At 37.0% G+C, this 22,927-nt stretch overlaps 1 protein-coding gene and 1 long non-coding RNA gene across 2 annotated transcripts in view; one reads left to right on the forward strand and one right to left on the reverse strand.

The window, feature by feature from the left end:
• The window catches only part of LOC140164620 (uncharacterized), a 35,481-nt gene extending 13,168 nt beyond the window's left edge, over nucleotides 1-22,313 (forward strand). Inside the window, exons 3-5 of the mRNA XM_072187955.1 lie at nucleotides 18,657-18,806; nucleotides 20,846-21,083; nucleotides 21,544-22,313. Of these exons, the coding sequence (XP_072044056.1) occupies nucleotides 18,657-18,806; nucleotides 20,846-21,083; nucleotides 21,544-21,916 (761 nt within the window). The 3' untranslated portion in view covers nucleotides 21,917-22,313. The remainder of the gene's footprint in view (nucleotides 1-18,656; nucleotides 18,807-20,845; nucleotides 21,084-21,543) is intronic.
• LOC140164625 (uncharacterized) overlaps nucleotides 1-22,927 on the reverse strand; it is a 288,651-nt gene that overhangs the window by 44,391 nt on the left and 221,333 nt on the right. The gene's annotated exons all lie outside the window — the stretch shown is intronic.

Here is a 22,927-nt window from a genome sequence, read left to right on the forward strand (position 1 = left end):
ACCTGTGCCATCTTTTGAATTATGTGGATATCTGAATTATATTGGATGTTGTATTTCCTTTACCCTTCTCCCCCTCTTACTGTTTTAGCAGTAGGCCTATGATCAACGTAGAAAAATTCAAATAAACGGAGTAAACTCCCCCCTGCTCTTTTTGAGTCTTGCAATTTTGCCTGAAGCTTCGAAGCAATTATCAGATTACCAATTCCAATGAAAGAAATCCTATTCACTTCAACGCACTTCTCTGGAGTTGCATATTACCAAGTTTTAAGGTGTATTTGGGACGAAAATAATTCCCTGTTTAATCTCTTAAGCGCGCTTCAGACTCCATATTGTACGTACAATATTGTATGTACAATACTTTTCGTGACGTCAAAAAGTATTACACGTGCAATAAATAGTATGTACCGGGAAAATATATATTTTGCTACAATCATAGGTTGCTTAATTGATACAGAGTTGCCAAATTTCTAAGAGTTCTAAATTTAGTGAGTGCACGGAATGATGAACATCTTTTAATGTCTTCTTGTATTCAACCATGGTAGGTACCATAATACCTACCATGATTCAACTGTACTTGAATTATTATATAATCAATGGGCACCTTTTTAAAGTTAATAATACGTCGTAAATTGTAATAATAATATAAATGGCACATTCAGATCTTATTTATTTATTGATTGATTGACTGATTGATAACTGATTGATTAATTGATTTAGAGATTCATTTATACTGATATTTAGTCATATATTGATTTAGAAAGTTTAAAAGTATTATTTGTAGGTCTTTGTATTTATTCTGGTTCTGATTTTATTGATACTGATATTTTTGTTAATTTTTTAAAGTTTTGGCATAGCATTCGTTACACGCTGTGTTATGAATTTGCAACACCTTGTTACATATTGATATCGTTGAGGCATGTTATGATAGGCCTACTTATGATCATCACAATACATCCATAAACGTGTTAATGCAGTAACCGTAGCGTTAGGGGCACGAAAGCCCCCCCCCCCCCCCATTGATCTGAAATATTAGAAAATCCCATAGGAAAACTGCCGAAAACGGCTTGTGCCCCTCCCCCCTCATCAGAACCGGATGCAACGCCTTCTATACTTTTCATTCATTAATTATAGGCGTATTAATAGTAATGCGTTGAGTTTTTAAAAAGTAATATCCGCCTTTTTTTCTTTCTTTTTGAAATGACATACGGTACTTGTTACAAAAACAAATCAGCATGAAAAACATTTTTTTTTTCGTCAGAGGCAGATATTTGGCCTATTCAGTGAACATGTGCTTGTAGGACAACGATTTTGAATTAAACATGTTAATTGTGATATTTTAATTCCCCTAGAACACCACAGTTAAGCGTCCAAAATTGTAAGTGGGTTTTCTTTTATTTAACCTCATTATTTCGCTAAAATTACTCGAAAACCGTCCTAAGAGTTGTTGTTACTAATAAACATTTCATAATTTTGGGCAAAGGATAGCCAAATAGTTGACCGAAATCGTATATTTGCACCAATATTTGACTAAAATCGTATATTAACATTACCGCCCCTTCGTGGCTTTATTGCAAGCCAAAGTGTGAAACGAGATTACTTGAAATATATATTTCAGAGTTGAAAGAGTTTCAAGCCTACGAATATATTTCTGAAACATGTCTCTCTGATTGGTTGATGGTCAAGAGGATTACGGCATCCTCAAAGCCTCTTGCTGTAATTCTCTAATCGATATCTATTATAGGACCGATCTTCTGAAATCCACACAACCGTGTCAAATGAAATAGTCTCGAATCATAATTCGTGCACGATACAACGTTGATACGTCAGATTTCGGAATTTTATTAAAAATAGGCATAAATCACATTGAACAGGTTGAATGCTGGCAAAAGTAGATAAAATAACTATGGGTCGAATTTACATTAATCAGTGTCCTGGGGCCAGGATAACATTTAGGACTCCTTCGAAACAATACTTCGCCAAATGTCCTTGCTTTCATTTTCTCATTTAATTTGTTTTAATTTTAATTAATTTCTTTATCCACTGGCTCTCTGGCAAATCCGGTATTGCCAAATATTTATCGTCCATTACCGTGTTAATCTATTTATTTATTAATATGCACCATCTATTAAATTCCTATAATACATTGTATAGGCCTAGTGTATTTGATAACAAATTTGTTTTTATTTTTAACTGGAATTTGGGTTCCATTACACGATTTCATAATAAGATATGTTTGGGCATGGCGGATTAGCATATTATTAAAAATAGACATACTCTTAGGCCCCCTTTTTTTAAATGTTTGTAGGCCTACATTATTGATATCAATATTTATGTACAAAATGCAAAAGAATGTATATATATTTGATTGTTTTGTAAACATTAAATTTGATGTTTACTCATAATTATGTCTGGAAAGTCAGGGAAAAACTAAGGAGTATCGGTATTTAGTTTCCTGGGAAAGTGGATCAGATGAGCAGTGAGTAAAAACATTTGCCCTAAATCTTTATTTGATTTTTATTGTTTTATGAATTTATTAGGGCTACTGGTAAAGTGCAGAAAAACCTCCAAACGCACTCTAGAATTTTTCATCAGCAGCAGTAGAAATTTCTCTTGCATAGATTTTCTGGTGACCTCGCTTGGATTTAGCAAACAATGAACCGTCAGGGTTATAGCGCGTTATTTAATCTGATTCAACTCGTCGTGGCACGTATATTTATTGCATGTGTAATACTTTTTGACGTCACGAAAAGTATTGTACATACAATATTGTACGTACAATACGGAGTCTGAAGCTAGCCTTAGTGTCCCAAAGTGCAATAGAAAGTTTTATGGTGAGAGAGCTTTTTGTAATGCAGCTCCAGTCTTGTGGAACAACTTGCCTATAGACGAATCCAACGAGCCAAGTCATGGTCAGCATTTGGTCCGACATCTTTGGGTAGCCGCTAGCACCAACCTGGTGTTTTGAGCGTCCAATTGTGCAAATAAAAGCCGCCTAAAGCTAGCTTCAGACTCCGAGTATTGTACGTACAATATTGTATGCAACATATCTACGTTATTTTATCTATTGCCATTCTATTTCCAGTAATGTTTAAGTTCTAACGAATGTTTGATGACGAAAAATCGATAATATGTTACATGTAATATCTAGTAGAAATATATTATCGATTTTACGTCATCAAACATTCGTTAGAACTTAAACATTACTGGAAATAGAATGGCAATAGATTAAACAACGTAGATATGTTGCATACAATATTGTACGTACAATAAAAAGTCGAAATACTGCTTTACACCTAGAGAAGATGCAAGGACGAGGAGGGATAATAGAATAATATATATAAATAGAGATAATTCCGCATCTATTCATACATCGTCCTTTTGTTCGCAAGTACATCAATGCATAGATACCGCGTGTAGTTAATCCGATTATTATGTATTAAGGTGTAAGGGTCGGTTCATAGTGAATATTCGAAGGCGAATATTCGTTGTCGAATACTTTTTGTGACGTCAAAATATATACGGCAACGAATAAAATATGATGACACGCCAAGTTGAGTCGGATTAAATATCGCGCAACTGATAGCGAGATACTATTGATTTATATGAAAGGCTCGAGGTCACCTGAATATCGTTCGACGAACGATGATCTCAAAAATCGCCAATGAAAATTAACCTGCCCAGTTGTGCAAAATACGCCTGGATAGTTCCAAAATGGCTGATAACGAACTGAAAGAAAACGTTATTAGTGCGGTACAAGCGTACCCATTTTATATGACATAAAAGTAAGGGACTATTATAAAGACGTCCAGAAAAAGGAAAATGCCTGGCAGGCAATAGCATTCCAATGCTGTAGTGATGGTAAGTTATGTTTTATGCAAATAATATAATATTTAGGCTTACAAACATAACCTACAAATGTACAAGTGAACGGTTCATTGTTTGCTAAATCCAAGCGAGATCACCCGAAAATCTATGCAAGAGAAATTTCTACTGCTGCTGATGAAAAATCCTAGAGTGCGTTTGGAGTAGTAGGCCTAATAAATTCATAAAAAAATAAAAATCAAATAAACATTTAGAGCGAATGTTTTTACTCACTGCTCATCTGATCCACTTTTCCAGGAAATATCGATACTCCTTTTTTCCTGACTTCCCAGACATAATTATGAGTAAACATCAAAATTAATGTTTACAAAACAATCAAATATATATATACATTCGTTTGCATTTTGTACATTAATATTAATAATGTACAAACATTTGTACAAAGGGGGCCTAAGAGTATGTACAAAGGGGGCCTAAGAGTATGTCTATTTTTAATCATATATTAATTCCGCCATGCCCAAACATATTTTATATATGAAATCGTGTAAAAACTGACCCCTTGTAAATCTATGGAACCCCAAATTCCAATCAAAAATAAAAACAACTTTGTTATCAAATACACTAGGACTATACATTGTATTACAGGAATTTAAAAGATGGTGCATTTTAATAAATAAATAGATTAACACGGGTAATGGACGAGAAATATTTGGCAATACAGGATTGACCACATAGGCAGTGAATAAAGAAATTAAAAATAATAAAAATAATGAGAAAATGAAAGCAAGGACATTTGGTGAAGTATTGTTTTAGAGTGCGAAGGAGTCCTACATGTTATCCTGGCCCAGGACACTGATTAATGTAAATTCGACGCATAGTTATTTTATCTACTTTTGCCATGCAGCATTCAACCTGTTCAAGGTGGTTTATGCCTATTTTAAATAAAATTCCGAAATCTGAAGTATCAACGTTGTATCGTGCACAAATTATGATCCGAGACTATTTCATTTGACACGGTTGTATGGATTTCAAAAGATCGGTCCTATAATAGATATCGATTAGAGAATTACAGCAAGAGACTTTGAGGATGCCGTAATCCTCTTGACCATCAACCAATCAGATAGTCATATTTCAGAAATATATTCGTAGAGTTGAAACTTGTTCAACTCTTGAAATATATATTTCAAGTAATCTCGTTTCACATTTAGCAGCACTTTGGCTTGCAATAAAGTCACGAAGGGGCGGTAATGATAATATACGATTTCAGTCAAATATTGGTGCAAATATACGATTTCGGTCAACTATTTGGCTATTCTTTGCCCAAAATTATGAAATGTATATCAGTAACAACTCTTAGGAGCGTTTTCGAGTAATTTTAACGAAATAATGAGGTAAAATAAAAGAAAACCCACTTACAATTTTGGACTTGACGCTTAACTGTGGTGTTCTAGGGGAAATAAAATATCACAATTAATATGTTTAATTCAAAATCGTTGTCCTACAAGCACATGTTAAATGGCTCGATTCACATTAGGTATAAGTTGGGACATTGTCAGATTGTGTGAACATTACAAATACAAACAATAAGGTTGAAAAAGAAAAAGCCATTTAAAAATGAATTTAAAAGATCGTCTATTTGTAGCTTTATGACACTGAATATACCAAATATCTGCCTCTGACGAAAAAAATGTTTTCCATGCTGATTTGTTTTTGTAACGAGTAGGCCTATGTCATTTCAAAAAGAAAGAAAAAAAGGCGGATATTACTTTTTAAAAACTCAACGCATTACTATTTATAGGCCTATAATTATAATTAATTAGCCATGTGTTTGATAATTACAGAAAATAAAATATGCAAAATTTCTTCTCAAAGCAAATTAAATTACCTGGAATATGATTGTATGGTGTTAAAGTATGCAGTTTAAAGTGAATTGTAAACAAAATGTGAAAAAAGAAATTGCCCTCTTGCATTATATTACCACTGGGGGTCACTTATATTCAATTTGCTCCTCCTGATCATCCTCCACCCCGCAAATTATGCAAATGTTAACAATGTTTACAACATTTATTATGCTTACTGTATTGGTCTCATCACAAGCTTTAGTTTGACACCAAATTTAACTACATAGGCTATAGGCCTCCCCGGGGTAGGCCTATATTATGAACCCCAAAATGTTACATCTCCACTTAAAACGCATGGTCACTTATTGACTTATTTATTGACTTATTTATTTCTTTATTAACTTATTAATTAATTTATTCATTTTTATTTTACAGACATGACAGTAGTTCAATATTGAGTTTACCTATTTTTGTATTGACTACGTTAAAGAAATTCTCTAATTTTTGCTTACCTAGGTCAACGGGCAATACTTGTTAACAGTCGGGCAACGCTGTGAATTGTAGAAATATATCTTTCTCCGGTTCATAGTTTTATATTCGAAGCCGCATATATTTTGACGACCAAAAAGTATTCGAAGCCGAATATTCGCCTTCGAATATACACTTTGAACCAGCCTTTAAACGGGTGATGGAATGCAGTTTAAAATTTCCGCCAAGGCCGAATAATTTCACATTTTGAGTGCATTGTAGCCGACGGCTACCCAACTAAAGGCTGCTAGTCAGGTGTAGGAATGCGTGAATTCAGATCTGCAGATTCCATCAATCATTTCAAGAGTATTTTAAAAACTCACCTTTTTACCAATGCATTTAGTGATGTTTCTTGAACTTTTAAATTTGTTTACCTTTTAACCTAGTCTCATCTCAGCTGGTTCTGAGTTTTATCTGGGTATCAGTTGTATATTTTTGATAAAGTTGAAATGTATTTGTGCAATTAATCTTTGTAGTTTTGGTGTTTTTAATATATTGTAAAGCGCATTGAGATTTTGTATGTAATGGGCTATATAAGAAATAAATATTATTATTATTATTACATAATCATAATATGACCGATTTTTGTGCGATTGCACGAACAAGTATACGTAATTCTTGGCAACACTGATTACTATTGATTAATGTATATTTCTACGCTGGGCTATTTTCACGAGCTACTATACACCTGTGACGGGACCGAGCGGCTAGGTACTTAGCAAGTGGTTTTATAGGTGGGTTTGCCGGAGCTAGAATCCGGCTATGCACTGGAGGAGACTGTGATGGACCTCAAAGAAAACTGCAGTGACACCTCGTTTTACTTCAACAATGTATACTGATTTATTCGTGGCACTTGTCTTATCTGTATAACATACTACGGGCTTCCAAAATATACTTTATCTCCACAAAGTAATACCATCTCACATATCAATCAACACTAGCTTTTAATCTGGCCAGCAGGCTGTCTCACGCGTCACAGTAACCGGGCAGCAGGTAACAGTAAACACAAGTTGCCGTATACCACCATTAACATGCTACACAACGGCAACAGTCTGATTTGTAAACCCGGGCCAAATTAACATGCTAGCTCCATAAGCTAACATACGCCACGCCGGAACCTGAAATATGCCCTAGAACGGTCCACACCGGAGTGGAATAAGAAAAATGTGTTAATATAATTATATAACATGCAAGGCCTACAAAAATCTAAGTTATCTAGTACAAAATGAAAATTTGGGCATAGTGGTCCCGCGAAGCGCCATGCTAATATCGACGACACTTGCGTACGACATGCAAGCATGTAGTGGCAAGATATCATCATAAAGTTTGACAAATATGATATAAAACACAACTACCTATTGGCATACGAAAAATTGGGCAGCATGTCCCCACGCGGCGCATGCCAATAGGTCTAATACATGCAAATGACATACTACTATGCATTGGCACATATGTGACCATCCATCTCAAACCGCTCGTAAAGTCGGCAAATTGTATTTCGAGTTACAGTCCAAAATGTGCATCAAGCTTGTATTCATGATGTACCCAATAATTGTCCTACAAGTTTCTCATTTCAGTCCAGTCCGCACATCAATCTTTAATCCTATTGTTGAAGAGGATAATAAGCTTATACTTATAGTAAATAGCTTTAGTCTTTGTTTGCTATGGCTAAATCCTGTTCAAGTGGTGGGTTAACCAACAATTAACAATGAGAGGACATTCCCGAACCTCGTTGACTTGGGGATGATTTGAAGTGACCGCCAATTATCACAATTTAATATTTAATACCAGCAATGTAGAAAAAGAGAAATATTGTAGCACCAAAATAATATACCCTTTTACTGAAGGAGCAAAGTTGAACAAGCCGTAACTCCGCTTCTGGATATCGTTTGAAGTCAAATGATATATCATTGTAAAGCTTATGATATATATTTTCTAAACACGGAAGAAAACAAAATTGACCAGGGGCCGACTTTACGAGCGTTTCGATGTGGATAGTCACATATTAATATTTTGAAAAATACATATATACATCTAAGTTTTTGAACGCAATTGAAAATTTGCGCATAGAGGCCCCTCTCTAGGTGCCGACCAGATTTTTAAACCATACATAAAAGATGACATATGTATGTATCATCATGATACATGACGTATGTATCCCTATGCATCATCACTCTTAAAATTACAACATAATAAAACAATATAGATTTCAACAGACTATGTGTTATAAACAATAGCACCATACAAACCATTAGGCCCTACTATACCATTAGGCCTTGTCACTACCTCCATCACTCAGAATTTGGATTGGTCAACTACTTCCATCACTCAAAGCTCAAGCCCTCCATCACTCACAATTGGATTGGTCTACTACCTCCACCACTCAAAACTCCAGCCCTCCATCACTCACAACTGGATTGGTCTACTACCTCCACCACTCAAAACTCAAATTGGTTAATCTCTCCTCAGAATACCCGCAGTACCAAGGCACCAGCCCACGTTGCACCAGGGCACCACCCCACGTTGCACCAGGACACCAGTCCACGTAGCACCAGGACACCAGTCCACGTAGAACCAGGACACCAGTCCACGTAGAACCAGGACACCAGTCCTACCCGACGTGTTCCTCCTCTCTACTACCCTTAACTCGCCAAATATTACTCTCCGCAGCAATTAGACCCCCAGACCTCCTCTCTACTACCATTAACTCGCCAAATATTACTCTCCGTAGCAATTAGGCCCCAGACCTCCTCTCTCTACATTCCCCGATGATGTGTCCTGGGCTGCGCCATGCTACTGCATGGGCCCCTTGGACCTTCTCCCCTCTCATGGATCCGTGCTACTACCTTCGATCCATTGCCTCTCTCTTTCATGCACTGAAAAGCAAACATACACGTGCACGGAACCACAACACAATGTCTGTTGAAATCACCTATAATAATGGTAAAAATATACCATATCATCTTACCAATAACTTTCCGTGAGCACTCAATATTCACATATTATAAAAATAAAAATACATGAATATTTAAATATACTTCACACAATTTATAGGCCTAAATAAGATCATAGGCCCTGTACATGACATGTTTTGTAATAAAACCCTAATTAATCTCAAATAGTATTCGGGTATGACTTGCGTGAGTTTCACATAAATAATCTGACCCAAATGTTAAAACCTCCATGATTTGACAAAATGTAATTTCGTTATTAAACAAATGCTTTTAGCTGAGGCTACAAGGTTTGCATACTAATAATCATGAATAACGTCAAAAGTCAGACAATATAAATAAACACATAATAAATTGTGAAAAGTGAGAAAGAGAGTGAGAGTATTATTTTCCAAATGAAAATAATACAACGCGAAAATATAATAATCCCTATTAATATTATACGCAACTCGCCATCTCTAATAATTAATCAAATCTAAGATCCAAAATAGTATTCGGGGAAAACCCGAGTAATTGACGCAATTAGTGCATGTACATGTATATGCGCTACTCAGTAATGCGCTGTGCGGTACGTGTACCTTTGACCTCATTGATATGCACACTCTTGCACGTCCGCCAAGCCCGGGTCGCCAAGCCAACATGAGCAGCAAGGAATACTATATTGTTTAGAGCATATGATTTTGAAATACGAACACGATAAAGCATGATTTTGGGGGTGAATTTGTGGCCAAAAACGACAAGAAATGTGCAGGGATGCACTATGCTTTCCGTATACACGCACACGGAAAATAAAACAACGAAGCATCACCCGAATTCCTCGCAGAAAAATCGCTCAAACACATCCTAAAATTAATTTCACGACTCCCAAATCACCTCTGCGTGTTCTATACATAATAATCTACGTTAATTTGGAATGATTTAATTCCTAGAACCATTTATAATAATAAAAATAATAAAAGAATAACGGAAGAACAAGAGAAATATAGTTACCTAGAACGGTCCGCACCAGAGTGGGGAAATTTCCAATCCGGTGGGACCGCATGGTAAGCAGCCAATCAACCAGTTAATTGATTGATTGATAATGACGTAATGCAAAACGAACTTAAAGGTGCACTACGTGTTTTGGATAATAAAATAAAGGATACCACTTAATAATATTTAATATTTCGAATCCCGTCACACACCCAACGCAAGTCAATTGAAGCCGTACAATTTATCGCGAATTTACGACCGTAAAATTTAGACACTTCTTTTGTTTAGATTAGCATCAACCCTCTCATCTCACGTTTTTCATGTCAGAAATTAACATAACTCCCGAAACCGAAACAGAAGTTATCTTCGTTCAACTTTTCTGTAGTCAACAAAAGACTAGAATAAAAGGATTGTTCACACGTACCATGCTAACACTTCAAAACAACAATGAGATCCGAAACCGGAAACCAAAACAGAAACAGAAAAGATGAAAGGACGGAAAGTCTCATTTAAACTTCGTGGGCATTTCTAAAGTCATTTTTGAACAGCCAATCAGCTAAGAGAAAACGTGTTCACTCAAACGTGGAAACAATACAATCCGTCCTTGAATGAACGTAGCAACTCCACAGACATCCTAGCACTGGTTGACCACACACATTTTAGGTTCTTCTATGGCATGTTTATGAATAAATTGAGAAATTCATTGATGATCAATATTGTATAACATTGACAAATATAACTAGATGGCACAGCTGTGTTTTGAGAAAACACGAATATCTATGCCCGTGACTTCCACCCTAACTCCCCTTTACTCGGGCCTTTACTCTCTCATACCCCAGACCCCCGGGCCCAGACCATCACTCTCTCTCTCTCTCTCTCTCTAAAACACCACCAGACTGGACAACACTCTCTCTAATATTCCACCAAACCCTCACTCTCTCTTATATTCCTCCAGATTCTCACTCGCTCTAAAACACCACCAGACTGGCCCACACTCTTTCTAATACCCTATCAAGCCTTCACTTTGGCCTTATCCGACCCTCACTCTCTCTAAAACACCTTCAGACTGGCCCACACGCTCTCTAATACCCTACCAATCCTTCACACTCTCTTATACCCCCATCAGACCACCACTCTCTCTAAAACACCACCAGACTGGACTATGCTCTTTCTAATACCCCACCAGACCCTCACTCTCTCTTGTACCCCATCAGACCTCACTCTCTAAAACACCACCTGCAGACTGGCGCACACTCTCTCAATTACCCTACCAAGCCTTCACTCTCTCTTATACCCCATCAGACCTCACTCTCTCTAAAACACCACCAGACTGGACCACTCTCTCTAGTAATACCCTACCAAGCATTCACTCTCTCTTATACCCCATCAGCCCATCACTCTCTTGAAAACACCTCCAGACTGGTCCACACGCTCTGTCTAATACCCTACCAAGCCTGCACTCTCTCTTTTTACTACTGGGTATTTTTACTGATACAATATTGAGCATTTTTATGCTAATTAGCTAATTTGCATATAACTCATATCAGAAGCGTCCAATGAAAAAATAAATCAGATGTAAGTTGTTGCTCATGAAATTTGCCACATTTTGGTACCTATGATGATACACTTTGGATAAAATTTGAGCATGTTTATGCCAATTAGTTAATTTGCATATAACTCAAAACAGAAGCGTCCAATGAAAAAATAAATCGCCTATGTTTTGTTGCTTATGAAATTTGCCACATTTTGGTACCAATGACAAATATTGCTCCCTGTAGCCCATGACATTTGACCTCTGGAGTCGAGGCTATCTCAGGAATATCTAAGGGTCATCATTATACCAAGTATGAACCCTGTGGGTGCTGTAGTTCTTGAGCTAGAGATGTTTGAAATTTTACACATATTGCCCCCTGTAGCCCATGACCTTTGACCTCTGGGGTCGGGGATACCCTAGGATGTTTCTAGGGGTCATGGGCCATCATTGTACCAAGTATGGGCTCCGGCCCCCGAGGCTACTTTAGTTCTTGATCTAGAGGAGTGCAAAGAACTGGTCTTGGGAAAGAGGAGGAGGAGGAGGAGGAGGAGAAGGAGGAGGAGAAGACTAAACACAACAAATACAATATCTATGCCCAGTTGCACGGGTGAAAAAGTAAGAATGGGATTTTTTTCGCTGAATTTATTTTCTTTGTTCACCCGTAAAAGAAAGCATCACTAATCTAGTGCTAATTATACGAGGTAGTGATTATTATGAACATTTCATATATGTGATGCGATCAAGCAAAATTCAAAGCCAAAATTTGCCCAGGAAAGTTGTTCAAATTTTATCCCCCGTGTTAATCTCAAAGCTCAACATGTTTTCAGCGTATAGTCCATACAATTTGCCCCCTTTTTGTTTGTATTTTATTCAATTCTCAGCAAGCAAGCAAACTTGTTTAAAAGCAGTGGCGGCGGAAGTATTCAACTTTTTTAGGGGTGGGGGGGGGGGGGGGGGACAAGCAATTTTTGTTCCGGTTTTACTGGGACTTCATTTGTGGTCGCGAAGCACGTGAAAAATTTTAATTTCAGACTGTTTAATCCTCAAATGAAGGTGTGTTTTGCTATTTTATGGGCTAGTGCGAGCAAGAGAGCAAAGGTTTGCTGTTTTACCCTATTTGGGCCAAAAGCTTAATGTTTTACATGCTAAAAGGAAGCAGCAAAAGGCAATTGATTATTGCTTTATTTTTCGGGGCCATGTATGTGTAGGGTCATTAAGACCCCCTTTTCTGCATTGCTGTCACCCAAAAGACCCCATATTTTGTAGACCCCCTTTTCAGCATTGCTGTCACCCAAAGACCCCATATTTTGTAGTGACATGCTCTAGTCACCCAAAAGATCCTTATTTTTCCTCTCGATCTCTCACTTAAGGACTAGACCCTTATTTTTCCTTTCAATCTGTCACCCAAAGCCCCTATACTGTTTCCTTTCGATCTGTCACCCAATCTGTCACCCAAAGACCTTTTTTTCCCTTTTAATATGTCACCCAAAGACCTTTATTTTTCCTTTCGATCTGTCACCCAAAGACCTTTAGTTTTCCTTTCAATCTGTCACCCAAAGACCCTTATTTTTCCTTTCAATCTGTCACCCAAAGACCTTTATTTTTCCTTTTAATCTGTCACCCAAAGACCTTTATTTTTCCTTTCGATCTGTCACCCAAAGACCTTTAGTTTTCCTTTCAATCTGTCACCCAAAGACCCTTATTTTTCCTTTCAATCTGTCACCCAAAGACCTTTATTTTTCCTTTCAATCTGTCACCCAAAGACCTTTATTTTTCCTTCACCCAAAGACCTTTATTTTTCCTTTCAATCTGTCACCCAAAGACCTTTATTTTTCCTTTCAATCTGTCACCCAAAGACCTTTATTTTTCCTTTCAATCTGTCACCCAAATACCTTTATTTTTCCTTTCGATCTGTCACACAGTCCGTGAGTTTTCCATTTAAACAGCAAAGAGTAACCTGTCATATTTTGTTACTTCTTTTGAAATAACAAAGCCATTTGAAGCTATTTAGAATTCAATTTTCGAGGCTTCTTTTGGCTCTCACCTAAAGACCCCATCACCCAATGCCCCCCCCCCCCCCATTCAGATCCAAATAGTCCGTCTCTCACCCAATAACCCTTCATTTTGTTCCAAATATAATGCTATTACCCAATGACCCTATATTTGTCATTTTGCTCTCACCGAATGGCCCGTATTTAGTGTGAATGTGCCCCGGGGGGGCCACTCAAATATAATGATGTAAGCATGCGTGACCAAAAAAACGCGTGAAAAGGGGTGTTTTTTCTTGGTTAGGCACGTTACGCGCGTGACGCGTTAAGGGGGTAAAAAACGGTGATTTTCATGAAAAGGGGTAGTTTTAAAATCGTTTGTAACGCATTTAGGGTACAATTTTAATCCGCTTTTCAAATCTGCTGAGACTCCGATTCCGAAAAAAGTTTATTCCATCAGTGCCGGAATTGCCCGTTCGTATCCAAACCTAAAGTGTCACTATGTTATGCAAATATATTTCATGACGTATTACATGTGATTTAACCATGGCCTCGTACTTCTATGTAAAATACAATTTAGATTTTAAAAAAACGTGCATATTAATTATAATTAATGACGTCATATAAAATTGTGATGGGTATATAGTTCAGTGGACAAACGGGGAGACAAACGAAAATATCCCCGGGAAAATATCATGTATTTCAAAAAGATTTTCAGGACCTTTATAGATTCCTCACATTATTTACTACTCCTGCTGGTAGATTTGTGAGTTCCCTTCTCTGGATTACATTAGGAAATTATATTTGCAGTAGAAAGCATGAAAAGGGCATACAATACCGGGACACGATAATTAACTTTAGGTGCCGAATTCGGAACCAACTAGCTACGATGTGAATACCAGTAACGTTGCCTCTGGATAACGCTGTGCATTGGTATTTTATATTCTCACAAAACTTTACGAGTCAGATTCATGTAACAAGCTACGAATCTGAAAGACCTCATGGTAGGCCTACACTCTGAATTCATTGTGTCATTATTTATATTTTAAAGTGGTATGGTATACCGGAGATGGGGGGGGTATATCCGGTAGACTTCTAGTGTTCAATGGCAAATAGTAGGCCTACAAAAATTGTTCAATTTGTTAAAATCCATCAAAACTTGTAAAGTGGGTCAAATATAGACAAAAACTTGTTTAGGGGGTCAAAATTGGACAAAAACTTGTTTAGGGGTCAAAATTAGACAACAATTTGTTTAGGGGGTCAAATTATTTGGGAAAGCGCGCTAAAAACTTGCTTAGGGGGTCATTTTGCTCACAGAGGAAAACTTGTTTAGGGGGTGTTCGAAAAAAATTTGGTCACGCATGCGTACACTCTCATATTTGAGTGGCCCCCCCGGGGAATGTGCCAGCCTTACACCTAAATCCATTTCATATTGAACTGTACTGACCCCGATTTTTTCATCTATTGTGATTTTAGGAAGGTCTGACCCCACCTAAAAATTTAGGAGGAAGGGGGGGGGGGCTTGATCCTCACTTCCCTCCGGCTATGTCATGCTGCGCTGAACCTAAATGCGTCCCTTCGCATAAACGTGTTAATTGGCCTTGGACCAATCTATGCAGACGTTAAATTACCGCCCCGGAAGTGAAATTGCGTGTTAAAAAAAACGTCCATTTCTTAAAACCTACGAGTCTCACCTAAATAAAAGGGAAAAATTGTCGCAAACATAAGTATCATAAAGAGAAGGTGTAAGTCTGTATTTTGTTCGATTTGAAAGTGGTGACGGTAAAAATCGAAAAATGAAGTAATATATGCACCATAGGTAAATCAAAATGTTAAAAGATGACTCCGGCAAATCACAACATTATGCCTTAGGCCAAATAAAAAAATAAACATGTTTCACGTCCCCTCCCGCTTCCTTTTTTGAGGTTTCCTCAAATATATTTTTATTTTTTGAAATTTAGCTATAACTTTTCAAAAAATATGTCTAGGAAGTTGGGATGCTTTCTATAGCCTTGTTAAGATACAAGAAACATTTTTGGAAGGTTTTGTGATCATTAGAGGGGGTGTAACTCCCAGAACAACAAATAAAAAAGGGCCTCCTCCTTTTTCTAGGCATCATTGTATACGCTAAAACAGCTCTAAGTATGGGTATTTACACCAATTTTACGATAAAAAATAGAAAATAAAAAGCCCCCTCTTCCTCCTTTTTTCAAAAACCCGGACGTGAAACATGTTTTATTTTTTACTTGGCCTTATATGTTTGCAAAATAATTATCAAGCACGAATCACATGGTTTTATTTAAAACAAAGTCATATTGACCTTAAAAATGAATTAAAAACAGCCGGCTCTCAACACGCTATATTCAAAATTCCCGAGCCGAAATTGTCCAGTAGTGCAATCGACGTCGTGGTTATTTGTGCAAAATTGTTGCCAGCCTTCATTGTACAGGGTGGCCCAGAATGATCTATACCGTGTTTGAAAAAATTCTTAAAAATATATAGTCAAGAGTGTACTAGTATCTAATTTTGATAAGTGCAATACAATGGCACACATGTCACCTACTTATTCTGTGATTTTCTTGGAAATAGCTTGATGCGTTTTGGAGTGACATTGACATACTGAAAATGGACAAAAACTACATTTGTGTAATTTACAGCGCAAAGGCATCATGACACATGGATGCTTTATCACCATCGTCCAGCCGTTGGAGAAATCCTACATTCTTTTGTAGGAAATACATCTAATTTGGCACAGATGTAGAGCGTACAATACTGAACAATTCTTGATATGGAATTAAGTGAAACATTTTTTTTACCCAAAAATATCATTATTACAGAGAATTTAATTGAATTTTAATATTCTCCGTTACGTAGCTGTCGATTTGCCAATATACCGTGAACATAAATAAATTCTACGACACTAAGGACAAACATTCTCTATACTTTCATGACAAATCCATCTTCGCCGGCATTTGAAATTATGAAACTCGGACACCGCAGTAATCTTTCAAAACTGCCAACAAAGAAACAATAGTATAAGGTCACTCAAGCGTAACAAATCCTTTATTCCATAAAAGGATTACTTCATAACATCATAAATAATCAATAGGTATCGACTATTTAGGAAAGTAAGGACAGAAGTACATGTAACATTTTACAAATAACTTTGTGTTGAACAGTAATAATTATTTGTAATTTTACAGATTTTCAAAATAGGTTGATTTGTGAAAACCCCAAATTCACCATTTTTACGCAATATCCTGTAACTTCTATTAAAAACATCCAATTTCTAAAATCTAAAATTTCTAAGAATGCTAAATATGTGTAGATCTTAGAATTTAAAACAATATTACCATTAATAATGCCTTTCATACCTAGAAAAATCAAACTTTCCCGGTATAGATCATTCTGGGACACCCTGTATTACTGGGACGTCATTGCACTCGACAATTTCGGCGCCCGGGAATTTGAATATCGCGTGTTGAGAGACGGATGTTTTAATTCGTTTTTATTGTCAATATGAGTGTTTTATGATTAATTTTCTAACATATAAGGTATAATTTCGTGATTACCGGAGACTTCCTTTAATACCATTTTTGAATTACAGGATAAAATGTTTCACTTGCCTGGATGGAATTATCAAGTCTCTAGCTTACTTTTAAGATACAAAAAACAATTTTTTCTGGGAAAATTTGATATTTTTGTATGACTTCTTCGCTAAGGGAACGATTTTGTGAAGAAATTACCAAAAAAAATTGGACAAAGTGGTATGCAAAATGAAGAGGCAAATCTTCTCGTTTTATTGGTGGCATCGGTATCAACGTAGCTTACATGCTTTTAAAAGTAGAAGCCAAAAGGGGGTACATCACTGATGATTTAAATTCACTTCAATTTGGAAAGCTTACTATCAACGGATTTCGTTAAAATTTTGGATAATATGTGTTGCTAACACATTAGGGAAATAAAGTTGATATGTAAAATGGGAATAAGTGGTTCCTGATTTCTTTTATGACTTCATGAACTTGGTGCTCCACAACTATCAAAAAAAGGAACTGGTTAAAATGCTTCTATTTTCAATGTTGAGCTATATTTTGTATTTTTAACTTGCGACATTATTTCACTGAAACTTAATTAAGCCACAGGTAACAGGTTACCACAACTATACTACAACAATGTTGAAAAATATTGTATTTCTTGTCACCTATACCACCATATAGGGTAGTTTTCCGTAAGCTTAACTTTTATGATTTTGGTAACTATTTTATATTTATTTGTGAAATCCATCTCAACTAGGCATTCTAAATTGTACTCACCATTTACATCCCAAGGTATATTAGTATATCCACCTTGTACTTCTCGATATATATCCAGTTAAAGACAGAATATCAAAATTATGCCTCATTATGTTATCACAAACTCTCACATGTGTATTCAAAATTGATGCTTAAATTTGACCTGAACCAATTGACCTATAACCTGACATACGGTGACCTAATAGCCTTTTCTTCTCCTAACAACACATTATAGTATTAAATTGACTAATGACTATGCATCCATTGTGTAAGTGTTTATTTAATTTATTCAGTGTTATACATTTTGCATGCACCACTAGATTTTCTATAGAGAGTATAACAAAGGATTTAATGTATTCTATTCATGTACCCTACTTGAACATGTTGAATAGAATAAATTATAGTTTGTTATGAAACACGCATCTGAATTACTAGGATACAGTAAACAAAAAATATATAGGGCTAAAATGACTTACTAAAATGGTTTAAAAACACTTTGTATGTAGATATATTTTATAAGTTCAGGACATGAGGTGATGAACATATTTATGTACTTCATAAATTTACAAGAAAAAAAAGAAGAGGGGTACTGATGAAAATCGGGGTATTATTCCCCCTTAAACGGACCCGTTTGTGCAAAAATCAGGTCGTGTGGGTTCGATTGTGTGTCTCTCTCTGTGAGAGGGGATTCTATCCATTCTTATCCTTTTGTTATTCTTAATCCACAGATACGAACCCGTTAAGCCCGTCAGCCTCCACATCTAATGAAAATATTACTGCACCGCAATGCCCGATGCCTATGCCTAACTGCTTTAATTTGAGCTATCGTGTGCGACGGGATAATATGCTGGATATAAATTGTACCGCCAACTTTAAAGGTTTGTACTCTTTAGGTCTACAACCATGGCCAAAATGTGCTGGGACACTTATCGAAAACGTACACTATATTATGGCCTTATTTCCGTTATTATTAACGTGATAAAGTGGAGGTTTCTGTGGTGTCAAGCTTAAACCCTTTCCTCACACCACAACCCCCCTTCCCCACCAATCAATGTTGGGTGCCACTAGGCGGGTGTGACCAAAAAAAGTAGGATTCAACATTGATCGGGGGGAGTGGGGGCTTATTTTCATTACCCTATCAAACCGTCCAAACACTTTGGCCAGCATTGTAGGTGGTGGGCACTTGCATTATCAACTTAAAACACTGACCTACTCAATGTGAAAATATCTATCTCAATCACAGATCTTCCTTTAAACGCAGTCGGATTTATCGTGCGATACGCACAGGCACAACGGCTAGACGTTGATCCACAAACTTCAGCACACTTTACATATTATTGCTGACCACTACGGCCCCATATCATTCCATAAACCATTTAACAACAACACCGGGACTTTGCAGCTTCAAGAGCGCACACCCTAGACATTCTACAAACGACAATCGCAACCAGGATCAGCTCCCCGAGTTTCGTACGGGTTAAAACGAGGCGATTAGCAGTAGGCTAAGTTCCATGTCTAGAGGAATTTCAAGCCAACTCAATTTTTCCATGAGAACGTACTAAACCACCACCAGGGTTCGAACCATAGTCGAACGCCTTAGGGGCTGTGGAATAATTATTAGCCCTGGTGGGAGGGTAAAATTGGAGGGGGAGAATTTTTTGGTGAGCCGAAAGGTGGGGGGGGGAGCAATTTTGGTGGGCCGAGAAGGGGGGGGGGGGAGCGATTTTTGACACACATTCATGGGGCGCCTTTTAAATAAAACGCTCTAAAAAGGCTTAGGCAAACAGTACGGAAACGCTTTAATATGCAACAAATTTTCCTGCTCGCTGCGCTCAAAACATATATATATCTAGACCATAAATATTGCAAATTGGGATCCCAAAATTTGGCATGTGTAAAGGAGGGGCAAAGATTTTTGGCGGGCCGAGAGGGGGGGCGATTTTGGCGGGCCGTTCGGAAATGTTACCCCCCCCCCCCGCGGGGCTCACAAATATTGCACAGCCCCTCATCGATTGAGCTGCCATTACTGGTTGACACACAATAATACGCCCGATAAAGACAAAAATTGCTTGAGTACTAGACCATAGCAAATCATGCAGCATTCCAGAAACACTTGTCTTGTCGTTTGGCGAAAAGAGGAGTACTCAGGCCTCACCGCGCCGGTCCTATCCGAGCCTTTAAAGCACGAAAAGTAAAATGGGAAAGCTGATGTCTCGTCGACGTCATTGGTGTTAGAAGCCATCATTAGGACTTAATTTCTTTACCATTTTTCTGATACTTTTCTGTGACTAAATTGTGGTATCTATTATTCCATATATATAGTACATAAAATCCCTTTAACAATAAACATATAATACGCTGGCGAAGTTACGTAATTAATCTGATTAACTACCATAGCAATAGGTCAAAACAATTTTGAACATTTTTTTGATACTGTGCCCCAGCCCATCGGGACTTAAAACATCAAGGCCACACTCCCGGGTAGTACTGAGGCCGGAGACTTCAAGTGCAACAAATGGAGTTCCAATATATAATAGCCCCGCAGGGCAAGAAAGCAAAACCATGCGTAACTTTTATGTAATGTGAACTATTGTGAATACAATTAATAGTGCTGAAGCTATAGACGTATCATGGAACAGCTGTTCTTCTTTTTGTGAAGACTTTAGATACAAATATTAGAGGGTTTTAGTAACCCCTTCTAATTTTATGAAAATAATATTTATGTAAGGGTTGAAAAAATATGTTATCCTTTTCATGCTATACGTTACAATTTTTCCTATATTACCCTAAAGCAACCACAGAGCACCTTTATGCGCAGACAATCGATCCAACATTAATGCTCATGACAAATATGGCATCAAAAACCTAGCACTATTTTAGTATCATTACCAAATGTTTTATTTCATTTAATTTTCAGCACCATCCATGTCATTAGCACCCGAACCCAAACCAGAATCAACGAAGACCACGAAAGCCACAGAAACACCGAAAGCACCTACAGCAACTCAAAGCAGTCGGCGGGTAACCATAGGAACCGTTAGCAAAGCACACAAATGGCCCAAATGGTTGGTTCCTGTTCTCGCAGTTGCTGCTATTTTAGTGATGATAATGTTTATTGCTCTTACTATATACGTCATCGTTCGTCTTTTTGCAAGGTTTGTTACTAGATTGCTTGCTCCACTAAAATCAAAATATTAATTGTGTTAAGTCTTCACAAAAAGTAACGTAACCAGTATAAATACCTTTATAGCTTCAGAACTATTAATCGTATTCACAAATATTTTAACATAGAATGCAGAAGGGTTTAATTACGCGCATTTTGATATCCCATTCATCCAATCCAATGTCGTTCAATATCTTCATGGCAGAAATCGCCATGATGATAGATCGAAGGGATCGAATGCACTTGTTCTTCAATAGCCACGCAAGGCTAGGGTTGAGGCAAGAGTTCATTGTCTCCTTTGATAAGGCACGAGACTATGTAATCACTTTACCGGCTGTACGGATGGCTGTAGGCCTATGTATGCGGAATAACGTATCAATATTGTATAGCAGTTGCGTTATTATGATATTAATAATTTAAAAAAATCCCATTGCTTATGTTTGTTTCTGCAGGAGAAGAAAAAGGGCAAATAATGCTGGAAAACGAGATCAGCATCAGCTGAGCATACTTAGCCAATACCATGCACCACTGGGCTTACTAAAGCGTGACGATTCCGCACCATCAAATCCTCCGCCATCTCCACCTGCGCTCGAACAAGGTCCAGATCATGCAACTATAATTCCCGCGGGTTCCCTTCACACATATCTGGAACCGATTTCGGCGTCACGTTCTCCGCCTCCACCACAGGCTGCATATTATATCGAACCGATTTCCTCTCAGGTGGCGCAAACAGGACTTGGTCGCCCAGAAGTTATACTTAATGTAAAAAATGCATATATAAATCAGTGGCGGATCCAGGAGCTTGAGAAAGACGGGAAAAAATAGAAATTTTTGTGGGCGATGCGGCCATGGCGCCGCGTAGCCGCACAATTATTGTTTTTGTACATTTGAGGAAATTTGGCTTTATTCCTTGTAAACATAATGTACTAAAATGCTTTAACTCAAAATCACTTCTTATTCAAATAAAATACAAAAACAAATCGCAAGCGGCACAGTGCTTTTTGTTACAAAATTAAATATACTAATTTCCCCTCAATTTATGCATCCTAGCAATTCGCCGTAGAAGTAGTGATGTAACAGGATTAATTACCATAGCAATAGGTGAAAACAATTTTTGAACTATTGCCCTCTACTATAAGTAGACTGCACTCATCACCTGTTATTATGTCTGTGTATGTGTGCAATCATTATATTGAATACAATACCACTCATTTCAAAGACACCAATCCCCGGGCACCAATCATACAGGTGCGAGTGAAACGTGCGCGCCATGTGAAATTAACATAGAATTAAAATCTAGGACTATATGCTTATTCTTTGTTTATACTTGCAATTACCGACAACTTTTTGCCTAAAAACCGTTAAATATTCTTATATACAAAGAGATCTTTTTCAAAGAGACTAAATTGCAACATACTATTATTTTATTTATAATATAAATGATAAGGATCCAAGTATTGACCCTTGTGGTACACCATAACTTATTTATTTATTTATTTATTTTATTCATATTTATCCAGGGTAGCCCAATTCAGCCGATAGCTGGTCTTACACGGGGCCCTGCAATACATTTACATAACATTAAAAGGCAACAATTTACATCATGCAATTTATATAAAATATACAACTATTAGATACAAAATTAAAATACAGAAATATATACAATTTTCAAAGTAAAGTAGAAATACATCATTAACAAGTACATGCTCAATAATTTTTTAAGACTTGAATCTTTGCTTGAAAGTCTGCACATTTATTGAACTTCTTACATCATTACTCAATTTATTCCAAACCTCAACCCCACTGTATGAAAAAAGATGATTTAAAGTACCCAGT

Source organism: Amphiura filiformis, chromosome 11 (genome assembly GCF_039555335.1).
Source record: "Amphiura filiformis chromosome 11, Afil_fr2py, whole genome shotgun sequence".
In the NCBI taxonomy this organism is placed as follows: domain Eukaryota; kingdom Metazoa; phylum Echinodermata; class Ophiuroidea; order Amphilepidida; family Amphiuridae; genus Amphiura; species Amphiura filiformis.